Source organism: Ostrinia furnacalis, unplaced genomic scaffold (genome assembly GCF_004193835.3).
Source record: "Ostrinia furnacalis isolate ACB-3 unplaced genomic scaffold, ASM419383v2 OfSCF7664, whole genome shotgun sequence".
NCBI classification, from domain to species: Eukaryota; Metazoa; Arthropoda; class Insecta; order Lepidoptera; family Crambidae; genus Ostrinia; species Ostrinia furnacalis.
In genome coordinates, this window is record NW_021137903.1 from 208,466 (window position 1) to 228,795 (window position 20,330).

General features: G+C 35.2%; 4 protein-coding genes across 8 annotated transcripts in view; 2 read left to right on the top strand and 2 right to left on the bottom strand.

Moving 5' to 3' along the window:
- Positions 1–10,501, top strand: part of nuf (rab11 family-interacting protein nuf) — a 98,857-nt gene extending 88,356 nt beyond the window's left edge. For 4 of the 5 annotated variants that reach the window (XM_028322532.1, XM_028322533.1, XM_028322528.1 and 1 more), the window contains 6 exons: positions 6,022–6,156; positions 6,998–7,150; positions 7,808–8,090; positions 8,540–8,685; positions 9,367–9,414; positions 9,723–10,501. In XM_028322532.1, coding sequence (XP_028178333.1) covers positions 6,022–6,156; positions 6,998–7,150; positions 7,808–8,090; positions 8,540–8,685; positions 9,367–9,414; positions 9,723–9,863 — 906 coding nt within the window. In that variant the 3' untranslated portion in view covers positions 9,864–10,501. The remainder of the gene's footprint in view (positions 1–6,021; positions 6,157–6,997; positions 7,151–7,807; positions 8,091–8,539; positions 8,686–9,366; positions 9,415–9,722) is intronic. The other variant, XM_028322530.1, reaches the window with a different exon arrangement.
- A 43-nt stretch (positions 10,502–10,544) lies between these two features.
- On the bottom strand, positions 10,545–15,370 carry LOC114365844 (fas-binding factor 1 twitchy). The gene is made up of 11 exons (XM_028322527.1): positions 14,276–15,370; positions 13,831–13,982; positions 13,320–13,501; positions 12,986–13,246; positions 12,552–12,745; positions 12,376–12,482; positions 12,164–12,289; positions 11,957–12,094; positions 11,759–11,868; positions 11,118–11,667; positions 10,545–10,867 (listed from the first exon to the last, which is right to left on the bottom strand). The coding sequence occupies exons 1-11, from the start codon at positions 15,324–15,326 to the stop codon at positions 10,751–10,753; spliced, it is 2,988 nt and encodes a 995-aa protein (XP_028178328.1). The 5' UTR covers positions 15,327–15,370; the 3' UTR covers positions 10,545–10,750.
- A 207-nt stretch (positions 15,371–15,577) lies between these two features.
- Positions 15,578–17,792, top strand: LOC114365847 (ubiquitin domain-containing protein UBFD1). The gene is made up of 6 exons (XM_028322535.1): positions 15,578–15,715; positions 15,842–16,281; positions 16,360–16,485; positions 16,657–16,798; positions 16,924–16,970; positions 17,098–17,792. The coding sequence occupies exons 1-6, from the start codon at positions 15,703–15,705 to the stop codon at positions 17,206–17,208; spliced, it is 879 nt and encodes a 292-aa protein (XP_028178336.1). The 5' UTR covers positions 15,578–15,702; the 3' UTR covers positions 17,209–17,792.
- Positions 17,793–17,854: 62 nt separating this feature from the next.
- Positions 17,855–20,115, bottom strand: LOC114365848 (uncharacterized). Its single transcript, XM_028322536.1, has 5 exons — positions 19,677–20,115; positions 19,355–19,602; positions 18,759–18,891; positions 18,267–18,396; positions 17,855–18,166 (listed from the first exon to the last, which is right to left on the bottom strand). Exons 1-5 carry the CDS (start codon positions 20,022–20,024, stop codon positions 18,081–18,083), a joined length of 945 nt encoding a protein of 314 aa, XP_028178337.1. The 5' UTR covers positions 20,025–20,115; the 3' UTR covers positions 17,855–18,080.
- Positions 20,116–20,330: the final 215 nt, after the last annotated feature.

Sequence of the window (20,330 nt, forward strand, 5' to 3'; positions counted from 1 at the left end):
TAATTGAACGAAACTAAGAGCCGCAAAATCCATCTGTGGGAGTAAACGTAGTTGTTTAACAAACGGTGGAAAGTTGCTAGACAGGTCTCAAGAAAATGTGCGCTCTGGGAAGTCACGATGCTGGCTAAAGGCAAGGCTCCGTTTATAGATAGGTGTGGAATGTTATGCAAGGTAAAATTTTCTACAAGATGAAATGGTTGGCGTAAAATATGATATGCCAGTCTATTGTGATACAAGAGTCGTTGTAGAAGAAAAAGAGGAATGAAATGGGATAAAGGGTGGAGAGAAAGGCAATTTTATTTAATTTTATGAATGTAGGAAGTCTACATTTCCAAAATGCATATTTCAGAATACCTACTTACAAACTCCTAAACATACCAATACTATCTAGGTAAGAACAAAACTTTCAGAATACTTACAAACACCTAAACTTACCCAAATTACTTAGGAATAAAACAACTGACTGAAATTGTATAAAAATTTAGACTGAGTAAATTATTGCCTTTTTATTTGAACTTCAATGTAGCTTGCAAAATAAATACCCGCTCCGTCTTTAGCTCATGCAACCGTAGCCTTAGAACGCCTATTTGCTGCTCTACCGATACTAATCATAGTTTAACATAGCTATCGTTACCGTTCAATTGCTCCGAACACTTTCATTGTTTTAATTAAGGCGGTGGCTACGATGAAATACAATTTAAACTCAAGATACTAAGTAAGTGAATCCAATTGAGTGTAGTTGAGGAAGCCAGAATTGAAATTGCTAAAAATACCAAATGCCTACAGTGCGGCTAGATTTAGAAAAGAAAAACTTAGTGAAGAACTTATTAAACAAATTACTTAACTTGATAATTTCGTGTGCATGGATGATCTCAGAGGTGTCAACATTTAACTTCTGTCCACACATTCAGTTAATGTCGAGGTTATCGCTGTTGACATTGTTAGTAATACAGTGGTGGACTGTTTATCAACGACTAATAATTACCTACTCATCAACATTTTTATAAGTAATGAGTAAGAAGACGGGTTCAACAAATTAATTTATTAGTGGATCAATGATCTACCAGATAAGTATTTTCACTGCTTATTGAATAAAACAGATCTTTAAACCTGTTAAATTATTGAAATCCATATTTTAATGCACAAATTAGTCAAAAATATATTTTAGTTAGTACTTATCAATCTTATTCGTCTTTCAACGCCGATTTCTAACTCGTTATTGTTTGTAAATATTACCGCACGGTGTATTAATTAATAAATAACTCATCTCAACATCACCCAAAGATTACATTATAAGCAGAGCAATATCTCCAGCTATTAACAGCTGCGTAGAAATTCGATGAAACAGATTAGTTTCACTTTCACCGATATCTGGTACCCACATCTTGTGAATAGACACTGCTTTGATACTTAAAAAAGCTTTAATAATTATTTATGTATCATCAAAACTACTGAAATTCTTCCACATGATTATGAATAACATGCTTTGCGATTGCAAATGGATAACGAACCTATAATTACTTCGCGAAAGTGTATTTTAAATTACTTTAAACGGTCAAGTACTGGACGATTTACCAGCTCCATCCGCTATGATACTAGAAATTGATGAACTTCATGATAAGTTTAATGTTATTCGAACATCGGAAACGAAATAGGTCGTAATAAAGCTGAAGGTGAAATCAAAAGTGGAGAGAATTCCAAAAGCGAAGAACAATGCGCAATGATGGAAAGGAATTTTGAATGTAGACTGTGACTTTTTTACCAATCAAAGACCTAGCTAGCGGTATTAAACGGGCCAGTCAGTGGCAGTGTTAATAGATGTGCATTAAATTACATGACTTGACAAAAACTGCACAAAAAGCGTGTGCGGTGGCTGATAGAAGAAACTAGTGCAGTGCACTACTAAAGATTGTTAACATTGAGTTAGGAGTAATCTTTTATTTGCTTTTATTTAGTATGATAAACAGTAAGGTTTGATTTGATTTGATCATTTATCTATACATATTTATATTTTTTATTAATCATTGATAGAGGTCTAAACAGTGTTCAAACTTTTATAAACCTTTTGACTTTGTCGTAGAATATTGAAATGCTTGCATCGCTTCTGTATCATTATTTAACAAATACCTACTACTGCACGTAATATTATCATTTACATTTTCACCTTTACTTTGACTGACTGACCAGAATTACTCTTTCTCTAGATTTAACAGCCGTTTGTAAGCTTATGTACCAATTAAACCGTCTTATTAGAATTATTACGTTGTAGCAGCGAAACGTGAAGATTCTGAGCAGTTTTTCAGAAAAAAGAAATTACCTAATAAGTACCGAGCTCAAAAGCTGTAATTATTTTCTGGAAATGTCTATAACAACGACCACTGGGGGTTATCTCAATTTGCGATCAATAGACCAAATAATTTTATAGCTCTTCACGTCAATCTTCAAATGCTGAATTCTCTATTACGTCTAACGGTTGGCCTCAGGGACTAACATAGGTACGACGCGTGTTTCAATTATCTTTCGCAGAACTAATGCCTTATTATCTAACTACTTATATCGTTATGTGTCAATAACCTTCGCTAAGTCACGTGATTGATCATAGGCCTATAGACATGCCTAAGTGAATACAATCTTTCGTAATTGTATCGTTAATCGTAAATATCTTCTCGTCTACTTTTATTGACCCAACTCACACTGAATGTTGTGAAAGTTACTGAAGTGAATCTTTATAGATCAATGGCGATCGATATAATTGCTGTCAGTAAAGTTGTATACTTTCACAGACGCGAAAATGAACCAGCAGTGAGATGAGAAGAGAGGTGTCCTCATACAAAACTGAATCACTTGGCACTTGATCAATTTACTCATACTCATGAATGTTTTTGTGAATATGAGTTGTACGCGAATGACCTAACCACTTACGAGAAATTATATTTAGTTTGGTATCATCTATAATGTTGTCACTTCCGCCTGTTATGCGTGATTTGATTAAAGAAATTACATAATATACTTTTTGTAGATATTCGTCATACGTCTCATATACCCCTCTAAATCAATTGTTTCCTGTTTTTGACTGCTAGTAGCACGTAGACCTAATTGGTAGTCATTGAGAAGTCACCACTCTTACAATAATATTTTTACGATGGAGAGAAGTCAAAATAATTGATCTTCAAAGACCTTCATTCAATGTATTGAAGCTAAAGTCCATTTAGGACAGAACATGCAAAATATTTACACGCAACGACCATTCATGCATACTCGAAACACTCTACTTACTATGTGGCTAATGGTACAACAAAATAACCAAGTTCAATGATGCACAGAGAGATTAAACCAAGATTATACAGTTTTCACGGTTTTGTATTAGCTAGCACTTTTAATAAATTTCTTGCGAACACCGTAAAACTGAAAGAAATCTGAAAGAAAATAAATGAGAAAGGCACAAATTTATTAAAACTAAGTGCGGAGATAATCTTATACGAGTACCTTGAGCATGACTCAAGGATGCTCCGCGAATAAATATGAATCAAGAACAAAATTTGCACTTATTTTTACACTCGGGAAAGCAAATCATAAGCCGAGTGAATTTAAATATAGCTTTGAAGCTGATGTTCAACAATAAATCACAAATAAAAGAATTTACAGAGACAATGCAGCCTATTATCTATTATGCATGTAATAACAATGAAGGAAGGAACATTAAAAATAAAAAAGGAAAAAATATAAATTTATTTTAATCGTAAATAAGTACTTTAACACGCAATTATTTTTATTCATTTAGTGGATTAACGCAGTCAATTAAATCGAATTTAAAATAATATACCTATAAATAAGTAAAAATAATTAAATATGACAACATAAATATTGCCTCCTACATTTATCATAAAATGCTTCTGCAGGAATATTTACCTACTCAATACTCACACATTATTTAGAACTCATGAGCATATTAACATAGCTGCAGTTTTAAAATTAACCCACTTCAATGAAAAAGTTATAACTAATGAATATTCATTCAGTTGAACACACATAGACATTTTTAATCGAGGAAGTTTAAAAAGGAAATTAAAATGCATAAGAGGCTAATTAAGTAGTTAATAGGATCTACAGATTATTTATTACTTATAGCCATAGCTGGGCATTAACTCGTTAATCCGTTAATCGTTAATTAACGAAGTTAACATTTCTATTAACGGATTAACTTTTAAGTTAACTTTAAAAAATGTTAACGGACTCGTTAACTTCCGTTAAATTATCCTAAGTCCGTTAATCGTTAATCCAGTACCTACTATTTACCAAAAAGATACAGCAGGCACGCTGAAAAACACTAGAAAAACGCGTTCTGACAAGTACTTTCGGGCTACAAGAACATCCAGAAAAACAACAGTTTTTGTAACCAGAACGAAACGATATAAAAAATTCATTTTTTCTAAAACAAGCTTTATATTGACTTGTTAGTATGTGTGGGACAAATCTTGCAACTGAATTTAAGACCAGTTCTCAACCGATTGAGCTGAAATTTGGTATACTTATGTAAGTACGATGAAAATGCAATGTTATGGTACCATTAAGGTGGTCTGATGATGGAGTCAGGAGGTGGCCATAGGAATTCCTAAATGAAACGGTGGAAACTTATTGAGTTTGGGTATGTTGGATTTGTCTTTCGGGCACTTTTGTGCTAAATTGTATTGTAATTGAACCAAGGCTCTGAGATTGAGATACTATAGACTAAGAGCTGGTGAACGCCAAACCTACGTCATTTTACAAAAGCTGAAAGTTTGTCAGCGTATGCTCTCAATATAGGTTAGAATGTTGGTGGATTATGAAGTTTGGGTCATCGTTGCTTTGGCAGCTATCCTAAAAAAAACTCTCTGGCAAGGAGTTGGAACTGTCAAAACTGTGTGGCTGATGTCGAAACAACTTCTAATCATTGCCCAAATATTATACATAAAAAACAGATTTTATGGTATAACGTAAGTAGAATTACAGTCTATTGAATAATTTGAAGTAGTTGCCTCATCAGGAAGACGGTTTTGACAGTTCCAACTCCTTACCTGACAGTTTTTTTAGGATAGCTGCTAAAGCCACGATGACCCAAACTTTATGATTCATCAACATTCTATCCTATACATATTTACGTACGTAGACGCGTTTACTAGCTCTTAGTCTTCTACTAAAAAGTGTAAAATTAAATTATAATAATAAAATACTTTTTTTAAAACAAGCTTTTATTCTGAAATGCAGTTGTTACTAAAACGAAAAAAATAAAAGAGGAATAAATTCCGTGCGCGATACAAGCTTTCGAAATTATTTGAACCTTGCATACAATTACTTTTTTCGTTTTATTATCATGTGTTAACGGATTAACGATTAACGTTAACTTGCGTTAAATCTTGCTAAATGTAACGTTTTAACGTTTAACGAAGTTAATTTTTTTATTAACGGTTTAACGATTAACGAAGTTAACTATTTGATTAACGGTGCCCAGCTATGCTTATAGCCTAACTGCATTTTTCACAATAATTGAAACTACTTAATAAGTTATTATTTAAACCAAGTTGTATAATAACATTGTATTAACTTCATCAATAAAAAATATCGTAGAATTAGCCCGTGCGCTATAATATTTCTAGAATTGATTCTGCAACCTAAACTAAACCTGTGGGTCTAGACAAAGTGCAAATTATAATCGCAAACCAGTCGAAAAGTGGTCGAAAAGCCCCTTTTTTGTATGGAGTTTTGACGGATTCGATTTTCGATTCGATCAAAAAGTGCGTTCTGTCTAAGGGGGACTGTGCCTTTACTAAGAAGTAGATTTCAATCGTGTAGGTATTGCATGAGTCTTCATCTGAAAACGCGGGTATTATCTACCTACAATATAGACCACAATTAATATAAAAAGCTTTGTCCTCAACATGAATAATGTTGGTTGGAACCCTTTTGTAGAGCTAGACACTATTTGATGTTCAATTTTCCCTCTCTTTAGCAATCTAACTTGACATGAAGGTCTTTGGTCCCCAGGTCCAACTCCTGCAGCAGCAAGTGACGTCACTGGCCGACACACAGAGCACGGCTGATGAGCGGTACGCGAGGGCGAAGGCCGACAACGCCGTGCTGCAAGCCAGGGTCCACATGCTGGATGAGCAGATCAGAGAAGTAAATTATCTTATCTTATCTTATCTTATTTACGGGCCACGCCCACGCCTGAGCGCAGTACACGTCAACCTATCAGGATCTTTTGTGCTGCCCCTTACCTTTATTCCCTCTCATCCGCAAAGTGGGGAGCTCTGAGAGTGGAATATTGCAGTGGTAATTTTTTTCCAACTAAAATAATATACACAACTACCAGTAGTTCTAAGTCTTTATTAGAACTGGTCGAGAAATTGCTAAGTAATAAAAAAAACATAAAATTAAATTACTTAATGATAAAAGGAATTAAGGGATTAGATTGGAATCTATTAATCAGACTGAAGTAAACACGAGTTCCAGCCAGATTTAGCTTTAAATTCAATATCATCAATTTCATGGGTAATCTTTATAGATGTGATAATTAATTATATCTAACAGCAAAAATTTATTACGATTTATAAATAAAAGATAACAAGGACTTTTCCGTACTGGTAACAAGTACGAAATGAAATGTTTAAAATGTTTAAGCTGTCCTTTAAATGCTCTCGCTTTCCACTTTAATAGTGATTAAGCTTCTTGTTCAACTTGGTCCTTCTCAAGTGGCTTAGCAGAAAAAACTCTTAACAATATAGGCCAGTAGAATTAGATTTTAAATCGGAAATAATTCCTACAAAAGATTTTATTGCGCCCCTTTCGGGGGCCCCCGCCACTTAAGCACAACTCCGTCGAAGTCAAAAATCTAGGAGAGTCTTTATGGGCAACTAATGAAGCCATTAAAGCACTAAAATCTTTAGTAGGAATTATTTCCGATTTAATTCGTTTTTGTGTTTAATTCTACTGGCCTAATAATACTTATTTTGTCGTTTAGATCGAGTGCAGATGCGAGGAGCGCATCGCGGAGGAGCAGCGGCGGTGCCGCGAAGCCATCGCCAGGGTGGAGCGGGACAGAGACGCGCAGATGGCGGTGCTCACCGACCGACTGGCCACTGCCGAGGCGGAGGCCTCTGATCTCAAGCAAGAGGTAAGGGCTGAGCCTATAAGACCAGAACCTCACATGATCGTGATTGACGATAAGTTCTAAAATCCAGTACACTCAGTCTGTAGATTACCAATTCACTCGTGTCGTGAAGACACTAAAATTACTGATATTCCCGTTGACTCCACCAGTTAAGCTAAATGATAGGAGTAGGATCACCTTTAACAATCCAGCGGTCAACGAATATCGACTATAGTTTTCTTCAAATTCATAAATAGGCAGCTCGATGCCCAAAGTGGAAATTTGTTCGCTTCAAGGTAAACTTGTAAAAGTATTTGGAAGTCAAAGAAGTGACGTGAGACTATCTCAAATTAAAATTTTAAGTAAGTAAACAAATTCATTCCAGGAGGAGTAAGGCCTGATTTTGTCGGCTTACAGCTAAGCAAAGAGCAAGCCAAATTTACAATTCAATATATTAAAATTAGCTTGGTAAAAGGACATCGAGTTGCCAGTTCACAGTGTAGATAACGTGCTTAATTAGAATGTTATTTGGAATTTGTGTGATGGTGCAATGCAATTCCTTCACCGATTCTGCAGATCACAAATAATTACGTAAAATTTTAACATACCTACCTACTTATCCAATGATATCATTATTAAACATGATAACAAAGGGTTAATGATCATTCCTCTGTATTCCAGGTGGGAAGACTCCGTGGCGTAGCTGAAACCCTCAGAGCGAACGCTGAAATATCAGTTAGAGCTCACCGCGAAGCCCAAGAGCAGGTTGGTGAGCTCGCTGCCCAGCTCAACGCAGCAAGAGAGGCAGAAAGGCGTGAGAGAGAAGCTGCAGCTGCTACAGCAGACTTGCTGGCTGCGGCTAAACTGGAACTTCAAAGATTGAGAGATGCGCCTCCACCCCCACCAGATCCGAGGCTCGATGAATTGAGAAAGGAACTCACGCTGCTTAGGACACAGAATAAATGTAAGTCGCCTATAAGTTTTACATAAGGAATGGTAATCGATACTTCCCGGCCTTTGTCCAGCAGTGGACGTCATTTGGCTGAAACAACAACAACAACAACTTCCCGGCGATTTTTAGTCTTTATCGACTCTTGCAAAGGTACTCAGAGGTTTGCACGTACGCACGCCGATATATCGTTCATTTATTCGCCATTGCCAGTCAGGTAATTTTTTTATCGAATTTACCTAACCTTGTGTATTGGTCTTATCACATTTATTATTATGATTCATATCATACATTTCTTATGATATTGATATAAATAAAGCGTGCGTTTAAGTGGGTGTTTCCGTGACAGAAGATAAAAGATATTATCCCAAACCGTATACCTAGCAGTCACGTTTGCCATGGTGAACACTATTAAGTAAATTCACTCCTTAAAGCAAACCAATAACCTTGATTTTTCCTTGCAGCTCTATCGGAAGCGCAAGAAGAACTGCAGGCCCAGATTCTAACACTCGGAGTGGAAGAAGGCCGCAGCCTGCTGGACGGCGTCAGCGGCCCTCTCGTTGGAACCAACTCCTTGGCGCATGAACTCTCACAGATGAGCGATGACGAGGTAAATACAACACCAGACTAAACCAAAACATTTAGGTTTCCATCCATTGATAGGCAACATCATAAGTCCAACATTACTTATCATTTAACAAGCAAACAACAAACGCATTTCATGGTAAAAAAATAGGTTACAGTGACTCACGCACATTGATGATTTGGGATCGTAAATATTGTTTTATACTTACTCACATTTCGTGCAAGAAATTTCTCACATTATTATTTGTAATGATTTAAAGACAATAACTAAGGAAGTTAAGATTAAACAAATAACACGCAATTAATGATCGGAAGTATTATGTTGAAACAATCACAATGATAAAAAATGTGGTAGTATTAGTATAGTTTAAAATGTCTTCCTTCTTACAAGCAAAACATCAATGAACTGTGAAAACAATCACTGTACTTGTTTATCAAGGCAATTAAATGCAAATTTCTGTCCGTAAATAGTTACTATAAAAACCATGCCCATAATTTTACAACGAGAGCTAATGAGTATGTTTGCATGCAAAGCTCGACTGTTATTTTCATATGCAAGTAAAATTAATTTCAAACATTTGCATAGTGAAATTGAAAGCTTTAAATGCCATATTAATATTCTCAGTTAATTTAAGATACATAGAATGCTTTGCTTTGACTACTGACATATTTGCGAAGCTATATTTTTATGTATGCATTTTTGCAGCTCCATGGTAGCGATACACAAACTGATCTCGACATAGAGATGGAAAAGGTACGATTTTTTTACTAACTGTGCATGTTGTACCTTTAGTTAACTATCCTACTAACTTATTATGCATGCTCTCCGCTATATTTCTATACTGTACTATCATTTTGTTACATTTTGCATCAAAATGGTACCTTTTTCATACTGTGGGCTTACAGCACGTCGCCAGCGATAATAATATCATCGATATACATACATGTTTGAACGCACTGCTCATATCAATTACCCATTAAACTATTTTGGTTTCTACTTTGGTTTTACAGCAACCTGCATTCAAAAGGCATTAACTAAACTTGTTTTTTTTCTCATTGCAGTTGCAGAAAGCTTTAAAAGAACAACAAGATGTCAACGTCCAACTGCGAAATTACATAGACGGTATCCTATTGACAATTGTAGAGAATTACCCGCAATTACTGGAGGTCAAATATCAAAAGGATTTAGGGGAGAAGTCATAACATATGATGATACAGTTCAAAGTTTTCCAATTCAACATTTCGGCATTATTTAATTTTGATATTTTATTACATTTTTATTGGTTTTCACGTATAAAAATTATATTACGAAAAAAATTATCGATTTTGATGTTAAGTGTAATGTTTGTACTGTGATAAAAAGAAATAGATAATTATTTGTTTCGTGAATGAAAAATTAAATCTTATGTTATGTTGAAAGTCTTCTCCATAAATGTTTGTAAATAGTTTGTCGTATAAATAATAATATACCTACTTTAACATTAAGGACCTGNTGGAACTGTTCCTTTTAATGTGTATAATATTAAAGGCTCTTTATGTTAGTAGGTATGTTCTTACAATGTTAATGAAATAGAGTTTTAGAATTAATATTTTATACAGATCTGTGCAAACTATGCGTATTGTTATTAGTAATTACGCAAAGGCCAGGCCGTCCATAACGTTTATAAACTACTTAAAGCAATTATTATGAAAGACTGGGAGCGAATGTTAATTTTGGGTGCATAAGATAGTTAATTTGTAATAAAAATATTTAGGTAGAATCACTAAAAAATCTAAAATGCCTAAAGCCATTAAAATGAAGCGTGAGAACCTAATTGGGTCTGCAGCTTCAACCCCTAGATCTAGATTAAAACATTTGTTAATAAGAGAATTTATGTACCTATATTTTTACAATGAGATATTTATAATTTTAAAATGTAATATAGGTTTGTAGGCATTTGTGTACATTTTGATAACATGATTAATAAATAGCTGTAAAATAGAAGTAATTTTAATTAGTCATTCTCATAAATTAAATGAAATTGTAATTATTCAGTCTTTTATTGCTTAATCTTATAATTATGAAAGTTATAATAAGTATACCTAAATTACTATTCTTCTTTTTCGTCTGCACCGTCTTCGCCACCTTCCTTATCGCTTCGGTCCAAGTTGCCAAACATTTTCTGGATATCAAGTCGCAACATCATAAATTTTGGATCCATATAGTCCTGTAGACAGACAATTTTAATAAGTAAAAGTACCACAGGTATAACTGGGACATGATGCCGCCTAGTTTTAGAGTTTTAGACTGTAGTCACAAGACTGGTAATTTTAAGCTATTATAAGAAATTACTTTTTAAAATGGTAAAGCTAAGTGAACACGAATTCACTCATCAACATTCAAATCATCATTAGTAGCATAGTAGTAAGTGTCCTAGACAACGCTCTTGCCTAATTCATTAAGTATGACTAACTTACTTTGAAACCTCCAGACGTAGACTCCATTGCTGATTGCGGTTGCAAACTATCAGATTGTGGTCCGATTTCTTCCACGTGTCTACCATCATGCCCTGATATCGACATTCTACTCAACTCAGACCTTTGACGTAAATCCATTTGCTTCTTCAGTTTCAAACTCACTAATTCTTGAGCAATTGCTTTCATAGCAGACATCACATTAGAATCACCTTCGTCTCTCGAAACTGATACATTGTGGTAACTATCAGGAAAGGTATTAGCTGTCTCGAAATTATAAAGTGGAACTTGTTGTGTCGATTTACATAAAGAACACTGTTGTCTGCTCTCCATTTGTTTCTTTTCATTATGAAGCGCTAATCGTTCTCTCGATAAGGATACTTTTTCCTTAGCTATTTGTTTTTCCCTTGCGTTCAATGATACAGCGTGTTCCTGAATGCGACGTATTCTTTCTTCATATTTGCTTTGGATGAGTTCGGCTTCGGAATACTTTTTGTCTGCTTGAGATTGTTTTTCCATTGCAGCTTTTACTAAAAGTTCTAAATCGCGGCCTCTGAAACAAAACGATATAATTTTAAAATATGGTGATCTTATCTTGATGGTTTCTCAATATTAATAGTAGGTATTGATATTGCTATAGTTACTTTGCCATAATTCTCTGTTCATCCATGTGTGACTGTTGTTTTTCCAAATTCAATCTCAATCTATCTTCTGCAACTTCTTCCATTTGAGCCTGCAATTCAGCTTTCATTTTCTGAAATTTTAACGGAAAATTATCATAATGTTTTAGCAATCATTTCTAGAATTTCTTTTATTTACTTTGCTTTAATTACTATAACTACCTCCAGCTCTTGTTTTATGCTTTGTATTGAAGCTTTTTCTTTCGCCAATATGATACTATCTTTTTGCACATGCATTTTCTCTTCATTAAGTTTGTCTATTTTTTCACGGAATTCTCTTTGCATATCTTCTTTCACCATCTGCACAATAAATCGTTTAAATAATTAATTAATTTGTATAAACTACCGCAGTTAGTCCCTGTAACGTACCTTAATCTCTTCGTCTTGTTTCTTCAGAACATTTTTGGCAAATTCCGTCTGCTTATTGAATGTCGCCTTCTCAAATTCAAACTCCATTTTCTTCTGTTTCATATTAGCCATCTCTTCTTCTATTGACTGCAACACCATGAAATTAATGTGGTGATTATTAAAATTAATTAAAAAATCTACTAGGCTGTTTCTTTCATTAAAAATATACTTGCCTCATTCATCTGTTTGAGTCTCGATTCTAATAACTTTACTATTTCTCTGCTTTCTATTTTTTCTTTTTCAAAGTTTTCACGATCGGTTTTCAGCTGCTGGATCATATCTGAAATATGCAAGATATTAATAATTTAATCATCTAAAGGTATATTAAGTTTTTGGAAAGGAAACTGACCATTAATCTGAGTTTGCCTTGATTCTACACTTCTTTCTGCATCACGTTGTGTGTTCTCTGCAAGCGATTGAACTCTATCAACCAGCTGTTGAAACTGTGTTTTATTCTCCTTTACATCTGATACCAGCTCTTGAAGATTTGAGGAGAAACCTGCAGCATCTTGAATGAGGGTTTGTTCTTGCTTCACTGCATTCCTTTACAATGGAAAATCATATTTTAAACTTTCGCGTTCAATTTCAAACTAAAATAAAAAGACACAGGTCTTAAGGCGACATTTAAGACTGAGTTACATTATAGTACATAGTAGTCGAAACGTCAAGCCGTGAGTTCACAATGTAACCCAGTCTTTCTATTTTAGAATGAAAAATAATTTATGTACTGTAAGTAGATAGAAATTAATTAATGAAAAAAATTAAAATTTTATTGACACTCGCTTTATGTTATCCATCAGAGTTGCATGGTGTTCTTGAAGGATCCTGACGTTTTCAAGATGCTGTTGCCTTAACATCTCATTCTCAGCCTTATGACGTTCCGTCAGAGCTGTCAAGTTCTCTTCTGTAAGCTTCTTGTACAGCTCTTGATGTTCCTCCAGCCAATGTATCTTCTCCGAATAGAACTTTGACAGCTTCTCGCTTTCTTCTTTCATTCTTTCTTCGCCTTGACTTAGTGATACTTCTAGGAAGGCCAGTTGTCGTCTGATTATGAATGAAATAATTTAATATCATGATAAATTAACCGATATTTTTAGAAAGAAATGTTTAGAATTACCTATAAGATGTTTCCATCAAATCTATTTCTTTATCATGGTTCTCTTGCAAAGACTGAACCAATTGCAACAGCTGCTTCTTTTCTTTAATGTGAGGACTTTCTTTTCGCTCGCCTGGTGTAGCGTCTAGTTCGTCGCTGGAATTTAATATGTTTTCTTCCGTGTTCGACGTGCCTAATAGAGCCTAAAATGATAATCACGTTGGTTTCTAAGCAGATAAAATACTAACAGTAAATAAACAATAGTAGCCAGTTCTACAAAAGGTCAACAAAATCCTTAAAAGCAGTTAAATCAATGGTAAAATCACTTGAATTTTAAAAATCTAAGAGCAGTAGGTTTGACAAAAGCAGCTTTGCTTGTGCGAGTAAGCAAATAGGCCGGGGATTATCCCTGATGTAGATTTGGGCTTACAAATTCATCGCCCTTAGAGGGACCTTACAATGGATCAACGCAATAATATACAACCCCCAACTCCAAGAGAGCCTGGACTGGGTACTGGGTTTGCCATACAACCTTGATCCTCTGGCTTATCCTCTCCTGGTGCGCGCTAATGATGGCCTGCATTTGAGCGCGATGCTGCATCTGTCTCTGCAACATGGCGTCCAGTTGGTCGTGATGAGCCCGCGCTGCTTCGCGGTGCAAGCGCTGGCTTTCGTTTTGACGCACTACCAACAAAGCAAGTTGGAAAAATAGACAAAGGTTTCAGGTTTGTAAAAAGTGTAAAGAGGATAACGAAGTCGTTCCAGTGTTTTGTAAAATATTCGAGGCATATTGATATTTCAAGCTAATAGGACTTTGTGCATTATTAATTTCACCTACTGTGCTACTGCGCTTTCTATTAGGAGGCACTAGATTAGAAGTAATTTTTGTATTATGTCAGAACCTTTGATAATTTTAAAAATTTTGAAACTTCTTCTACATTTAGCATTCTACAAGTTCTTAAAATAATTCTACGTACTTTGCATAGAAGCAAGCTTTTCTTCCTGCGCCTTCAATTGCAGAGCGACCATCAGCTGTGACTCTTGTTCCTGCATGTACATTGCTGCACCTTCTGCCGTTAGGTCTTCATTGCTACCTTGTAATTCGACAGGTTTCAACATTGGATTTATTGTTTGCATTGGTTCTACTACTGACTCTTTTACCTTTTCTTTTTCTGTTACTACATCTCTTTCTTCCTCTTTCGCAACCTCTTTTGCCTTCTGCGGTGGCTCTTTAGTTTCAGTATTAGCAGCCTTTTTCTTTTTAGAATCTCCACCACCAAGCCAAGATGGCATATCAGTAGCATCCTCATTTTCTTCTTTATCCTGAAATATTCCCAGCCAGTCTTCACTAGTCTTTTTCTTTGGCGCTACATCTTTAGGTTTTTCAGTTTTAGCAGGTTGTTTTGAAGGAACGTTCTTGCTTGATACACTAGGTTTTGATTCACTTTTGCCCAAAATCGAATCGAAGTCAAACTCCTGACTCTTAGCAGCAGTAGCTGGGCGGGTAATTTGAGTGGAACTGGGTGTTTTTACTGAACTGCCTCCAAGAATATCATCTAGCAATGACTGCGAACTTTTGCCCTTCTCAATAGACTTTTGCCCTGCATCTTTCTTCGTATCAAAGTTCAAGTCTCCTAATATGTCAAGAGAGTCTGCACTCGCACTGATTTTAGCTTTTGCTGGCGATTTCGCAGTCTCCACCGGCTTTTTAGAATCAAATTTCACAGATTCTTTGGAAAGGGTGCGTTTGAAAGGAGCTGGTGAAACTGGCTTAAAACTTGAAGCTTTCGGTTCATCTGATTTTACATCTGGCTTACCCAAATCAAACAACGAATCCTTTTTAGCTTCAGAAATACTAGTGCTTGGCTTGTCGACATCTAAATTGAACAAGGCGCTCTTTTTTTCAGGAGTTGGGGTACCTTTCTTTTTTACAGGTTTTTTCTTTCCCAATATATCATCATCAAAGAAGCTATCGTCACTTCCATCGCTCAGTATGCCCGCCAATGGGTCGTCGATATTAAAACTCATGTTATTAAACAAAACAAATAATGAAAAAATTAACTCGCAAAATCTTAAGCGAAACTCGTTTGTTTACAAAATCGCCGCCATGGAAACGGAAATTGCCAACATGACAGCTGTCACTGATCATTCATAGACAAATTGAGAGCTAGAGCTATTTAGATAATGCAACGACTAAACATACGACAAAAAATAATTTTTGACAATTGATAAATTTATTGAAGTTTCTGTTTCTGAACGTAAATAATCAGTGAAAACATTTTTTTGTCTGTGGTAAAATTTGTTGCTTCACGTCAGCCAGTCGGCTGTATTTTAATTATTTTTCAAAACAAATACAGTGTTTTTATAATTTTATTCATTAAAAACATAAAGTGTACCTAAAATTATGGAATATATAGGTAAGCTTATTGTTTCTGCCATTCTTATTTCTCGTAGAAATGTGTTTTACCAGTCCTTACAGTCCAGTGTAAGGAGAGCTTTTGTTCTAGAAAATTGCTAACTCACGATAATATGTTGCTTTTCAGCGTCTGAAAAGGGAGATTCAACAGAAAATCGAGATCCAAATTCTTTAATATCAAATGGATCGTCAAAAGATGTGGTAGAGAGCAAATCAGAAGTTGAGAAGGAGAATTCACATATGGAAGCTCCCACAGGGAGCGCCGCATGCACGTCGGAGACGACTGATGAAACCGAATTCTGTGAGATTCCGGAACAGGTCGAATTTACCGTAGTTTTTAACAAGAATAGGCATGACATTACATTTGCGTACGATGCGTCTGTGCTGGATTTGAAGGCGCATCTGGAGAGAATATGTGGAGTGCCACAATCCGCACAGAAGCTCATCATCAAAGGGATGGCCCGCGACACCATGACATTGAGGAATGCTGGCATTGTCAAAGGTGGGAAGGTGATGCTTGTGGGTTCCAAAATGGATGACATATTGGCTGTGAAGAGTGCACCTAAGGTAAGTTTTGTGATTAAATAAACATTCATAAACTAGTCAGTTTTAATAGACCTAATTGACATGTATTTATTTTTGTAGGAAATATTAGAAGAGAAAGCAAACAGCCAGTCAAGTAAAGAGCCTTTATGCATGCAGAAAATCCACAGGAAAGTCTTAGATAAGGGTGTCCCCCCTGATGTAATGCCAGGCATCAAAGGAGTCAAGGTAGGACACACAAACTTCAATTTCTCTTTCTCTTTTACAGTCATTACACTTTCAATTCTACATTGAAGTCATCAGCATGTTGTATAACACTGTATAACATAAATTTTTGCCTCTTTTACCTCATCAAACTTAGTTTGTGACTGTATCTAGAGTTGATTATTTTGCTTTCAGGAACCACTGCCTCCCATACCCCTCAGTGGCATGTTAAATAAACATGGTGGCAAAGTGAGGCTCACCTTCAAACCAGAGCAAGATCAGCTTTGGATCGGCACAAAAGAGCGCACTGAAAAACTGGCCATGACCTCTATCAAAAGTGAGTACCATATACTATCTATTTGATCGCATCTTTGATACGAAATCATATTCTTACTAGTGATTTTTTTAATTCATTCAATAAAATAAACTTTGTTGATTTCTAATCCCATCCTTTTCTTTCAGGTATCACATCTGAACCCATAAAAGAACATGAGGAATATCACATCATGGTGAGTCATGTGTATTTCAGTCACTAAAATCTTAAACTACCACACTGTTTATCCAATACACATTTGGCGCTGCTCCAACAATAGCAATGATGACACTCCACATTGATAACGTCTTTTTGTCTCGCAGGGACTTCAGCTAGGGCCTACCGCTGCCTCCAGGTATTGGGTATACTGGGTCCCGGCGCAGTATATAGAAGCTATCAAAGATGCCATACTCGGAGTGTGGCAGTTCTTCTAATCACTCAATCAATTCTCAGTCCATTTGATGTCTACCTTCCCATTAATGTATTGGGTAGTTGCAATAAAATTTATAAATGTGTATCAAAATTCATTTCTATCTGGTACAATGTAATAGTACCAATTCTTTTGTGATAACATTATGCCATGTCAATTAAAATTGTCCATTCAAATGCTGGCATCTATCTGGTCATACGAGAAATTATTTATTATCATTGTAAGTTTGCATTTTGTGCATTTGGGTTCAGTAAGCTGTAAAATGTTGCTGATCAAGTAAGATTTCTATGGATGGTGTGACCTTGAACACATGCATTCACTGAGCTTATTAATTATGTACCCTTCAAATTTCAAACCTGATCTCTCTATGTGAACTTTACAATACTGTCTGAGTGGAGGATTGGTCAGGATCATATTGCCCAGACTGACTTGACTGTCAAATATTTCATATTGATGTTAGTGTAATGTGATTGTAGTGGATCTAAATTTACGTATTTAAATTATTGAGCAAACTGGTATTGAAACCAATCCTTCACTACTGAATACTTTTGATCATAGAATTAGATGAATAAAATGTTTTAAACAGGTTTTGCTGGTTTATATTTTGACCCTCATCCTGANGATCCTGATAATAATTAAAACTCCATCAATTCAAACTTATAAAATTTTATTTAAATCTAGAAGAAAAGTAAATACTGTCAATTTGAATAAATTAAAGCTAAGAGTAGTTGCACTACAGAATACATGGCACACAAGTTTGTATAAAAGCACAATAGTGTAAAAATAAGTAAAAGGTACATAAAAATTTGGCATCTCGATATGTAAACATACATTTTGTACTACATTAAAAATATACATGAAATTATATTGCATCTTTTACCCATATTCTGACTGCACTGTCAAAGAAAACTGACCCTTGGGAATGCTGGTTGCATGGTACCAAATACGGGTATCCAAGAATACTGAAAAAGAAAAACATTTTTTGCATTCTAACTTTACATAGAGATTATAACTTAGTTGAGCTAGATTAATCTGTTACTAGGCAGGCTTCACCAATCTTACCTACATCCCCTGGTTCAACATAATAGCTAATTCTACTGCAAACATGGTCACATTCAGGCACTGGTGCTATGGTCCAGAGCTTGTTCCCTTTCACTTGGCCCTGCCACATCAATCTTGGAATATAATCCAACTGGAAATAAAGTTAATGGACATACTTCACAACATGAATAAAGAAACATTCAAGTTTTAATTCTAACTAGCTGACCCGGCGAACTTCGTACCGCCTTAGCGTAGAGATTTTCTTAATATTTTTTTCCGTAAGAACCATCCTTGGACTTCCACAAACATTTTAAAAAAAGAATTATCGAAATCGGTTCAGCCGTTCACACGTGATGCCGTGACAACGCGAAACGGGTTTCATTTTTATATATATAGATAGATAAGCTAAATTGAGACAATAAAGAATACTTTATGAACTACTGTAATGTTAATTTGAGAAATCACATCTATTATTTTAATATTCATCCTACAATGAAGATACATAAAACTTACATGCATAACAGCTCCAATCTCATACCCAAAAAATATGTTTTCTGTAGCTGGAAATTCAGCATCTACTGGCAAAAATTCAGGTACATCATAATACTGTCTTACTTTAGCCAATATCTCAGGGTGGCAGTTACCCCTGAAAACAAAAATAGTATTAAGTGTAGACAGTGTAACTACCTATAAATAAAGTATGTAAGATAAATAAGCACATCAGTAGGCTTTATTATCTTTTTATGAGACCAAAATATTTTATAATGCAATAGCATTTTGATGTTTAACCCACTTGTTACTTTCTTTCTACTTTCGTTCTTTTAAAAGAACGCTAGTTTTTACATAAATATTTTTACTAATGTGGGTAATGTAAACAATTTTTATGTGCAACATTTGAAAGATGAGGTGTGTCGCAGCACTGTCCAAGTCTTATAAATACACTGACGTAAATAACTATAAAGTTTTGGAGCGATTGTTTTGAGATAAATATAACATGACTGATTTAAGGTAAGTGATAGAAAAAGTGAATTCCGTAACAAGTGGGTTAAGATAATACAATGAGCTAAAAAAGGGTCTCAAAACAAATTATATTCCAGAAAGCAACTGACCAGCCTACATACCAGGGCTCCTGCCCTGGCTCGTTCCTAGCCCTAGCAGCAGGCATATCAAAAACTTCCTTCAATGTAAACAAATCACTCTTGAAGTTTAAAAACTGACAGCCGTCTTCAAGGCTCTCATAGCTACCATCAGTCTGTTGGTACAGTCTTTTAAATAGGTCAAAGCTAAATTCCTTTGTGGCTCTCCAGTGGCTCACGGCATTTTTGACGATTATAGGCTTTGAGGAATAAGTATAAGCCTGTAAAAACAATTACAGGATTAATAAAAAATAAATCTTGCCATTAAATTGAGTAAGCTCTGTTAAATTCTTACAGCAAAGCTACGCCTAGTAACATTCCGTAATACGACGGGTTTCGTAATATTTTCGCAATAGGCACAATCAGCGAGCGGACGAGACGCCTCCCACACCAAGTAATTGCTCGGCAGCAAACACCTTTCAGCCACGGAAAAATACAACCAGCTACTGCTTATCACTAAAAACACGCTTAAAGCTACTATCCCCACGATGATACTTCTATTTGTTCCCTTATTTACTGCAGTAAAAGTGTATAAATAAAATTGTTTCATTTCCGATGGATCCAATCCCTTTTTAAAAGCATTTTTCTGTATACTTCGTATCTTTCGGCGAATGAATCTTTGAGAAATGGGCAACCTAAGCATTTCTTCATACAATTAACGGACATAGTTAATTAAAATTAATCAGAATTCATTAATAAATAATTTAAATTAAAATTTACACACAAATTCACACAATCACATTTGTTTTTTTTTACTGTCAAAAAGCTGTCAAATTTTGACATAAACGTTCTGAAATAGGTATAAGACCGGTTCAACCTTAGAGAGTCTAAATGGGTTCAACCAATTTTTACAGGTTCTTCGATGGATTATTTCATTGAATCTTCCTATCGAACCACTTCTTCTTAATCATAATTTTCCTTTTAATTTACTCTTTTCTTTTTCTTCTTC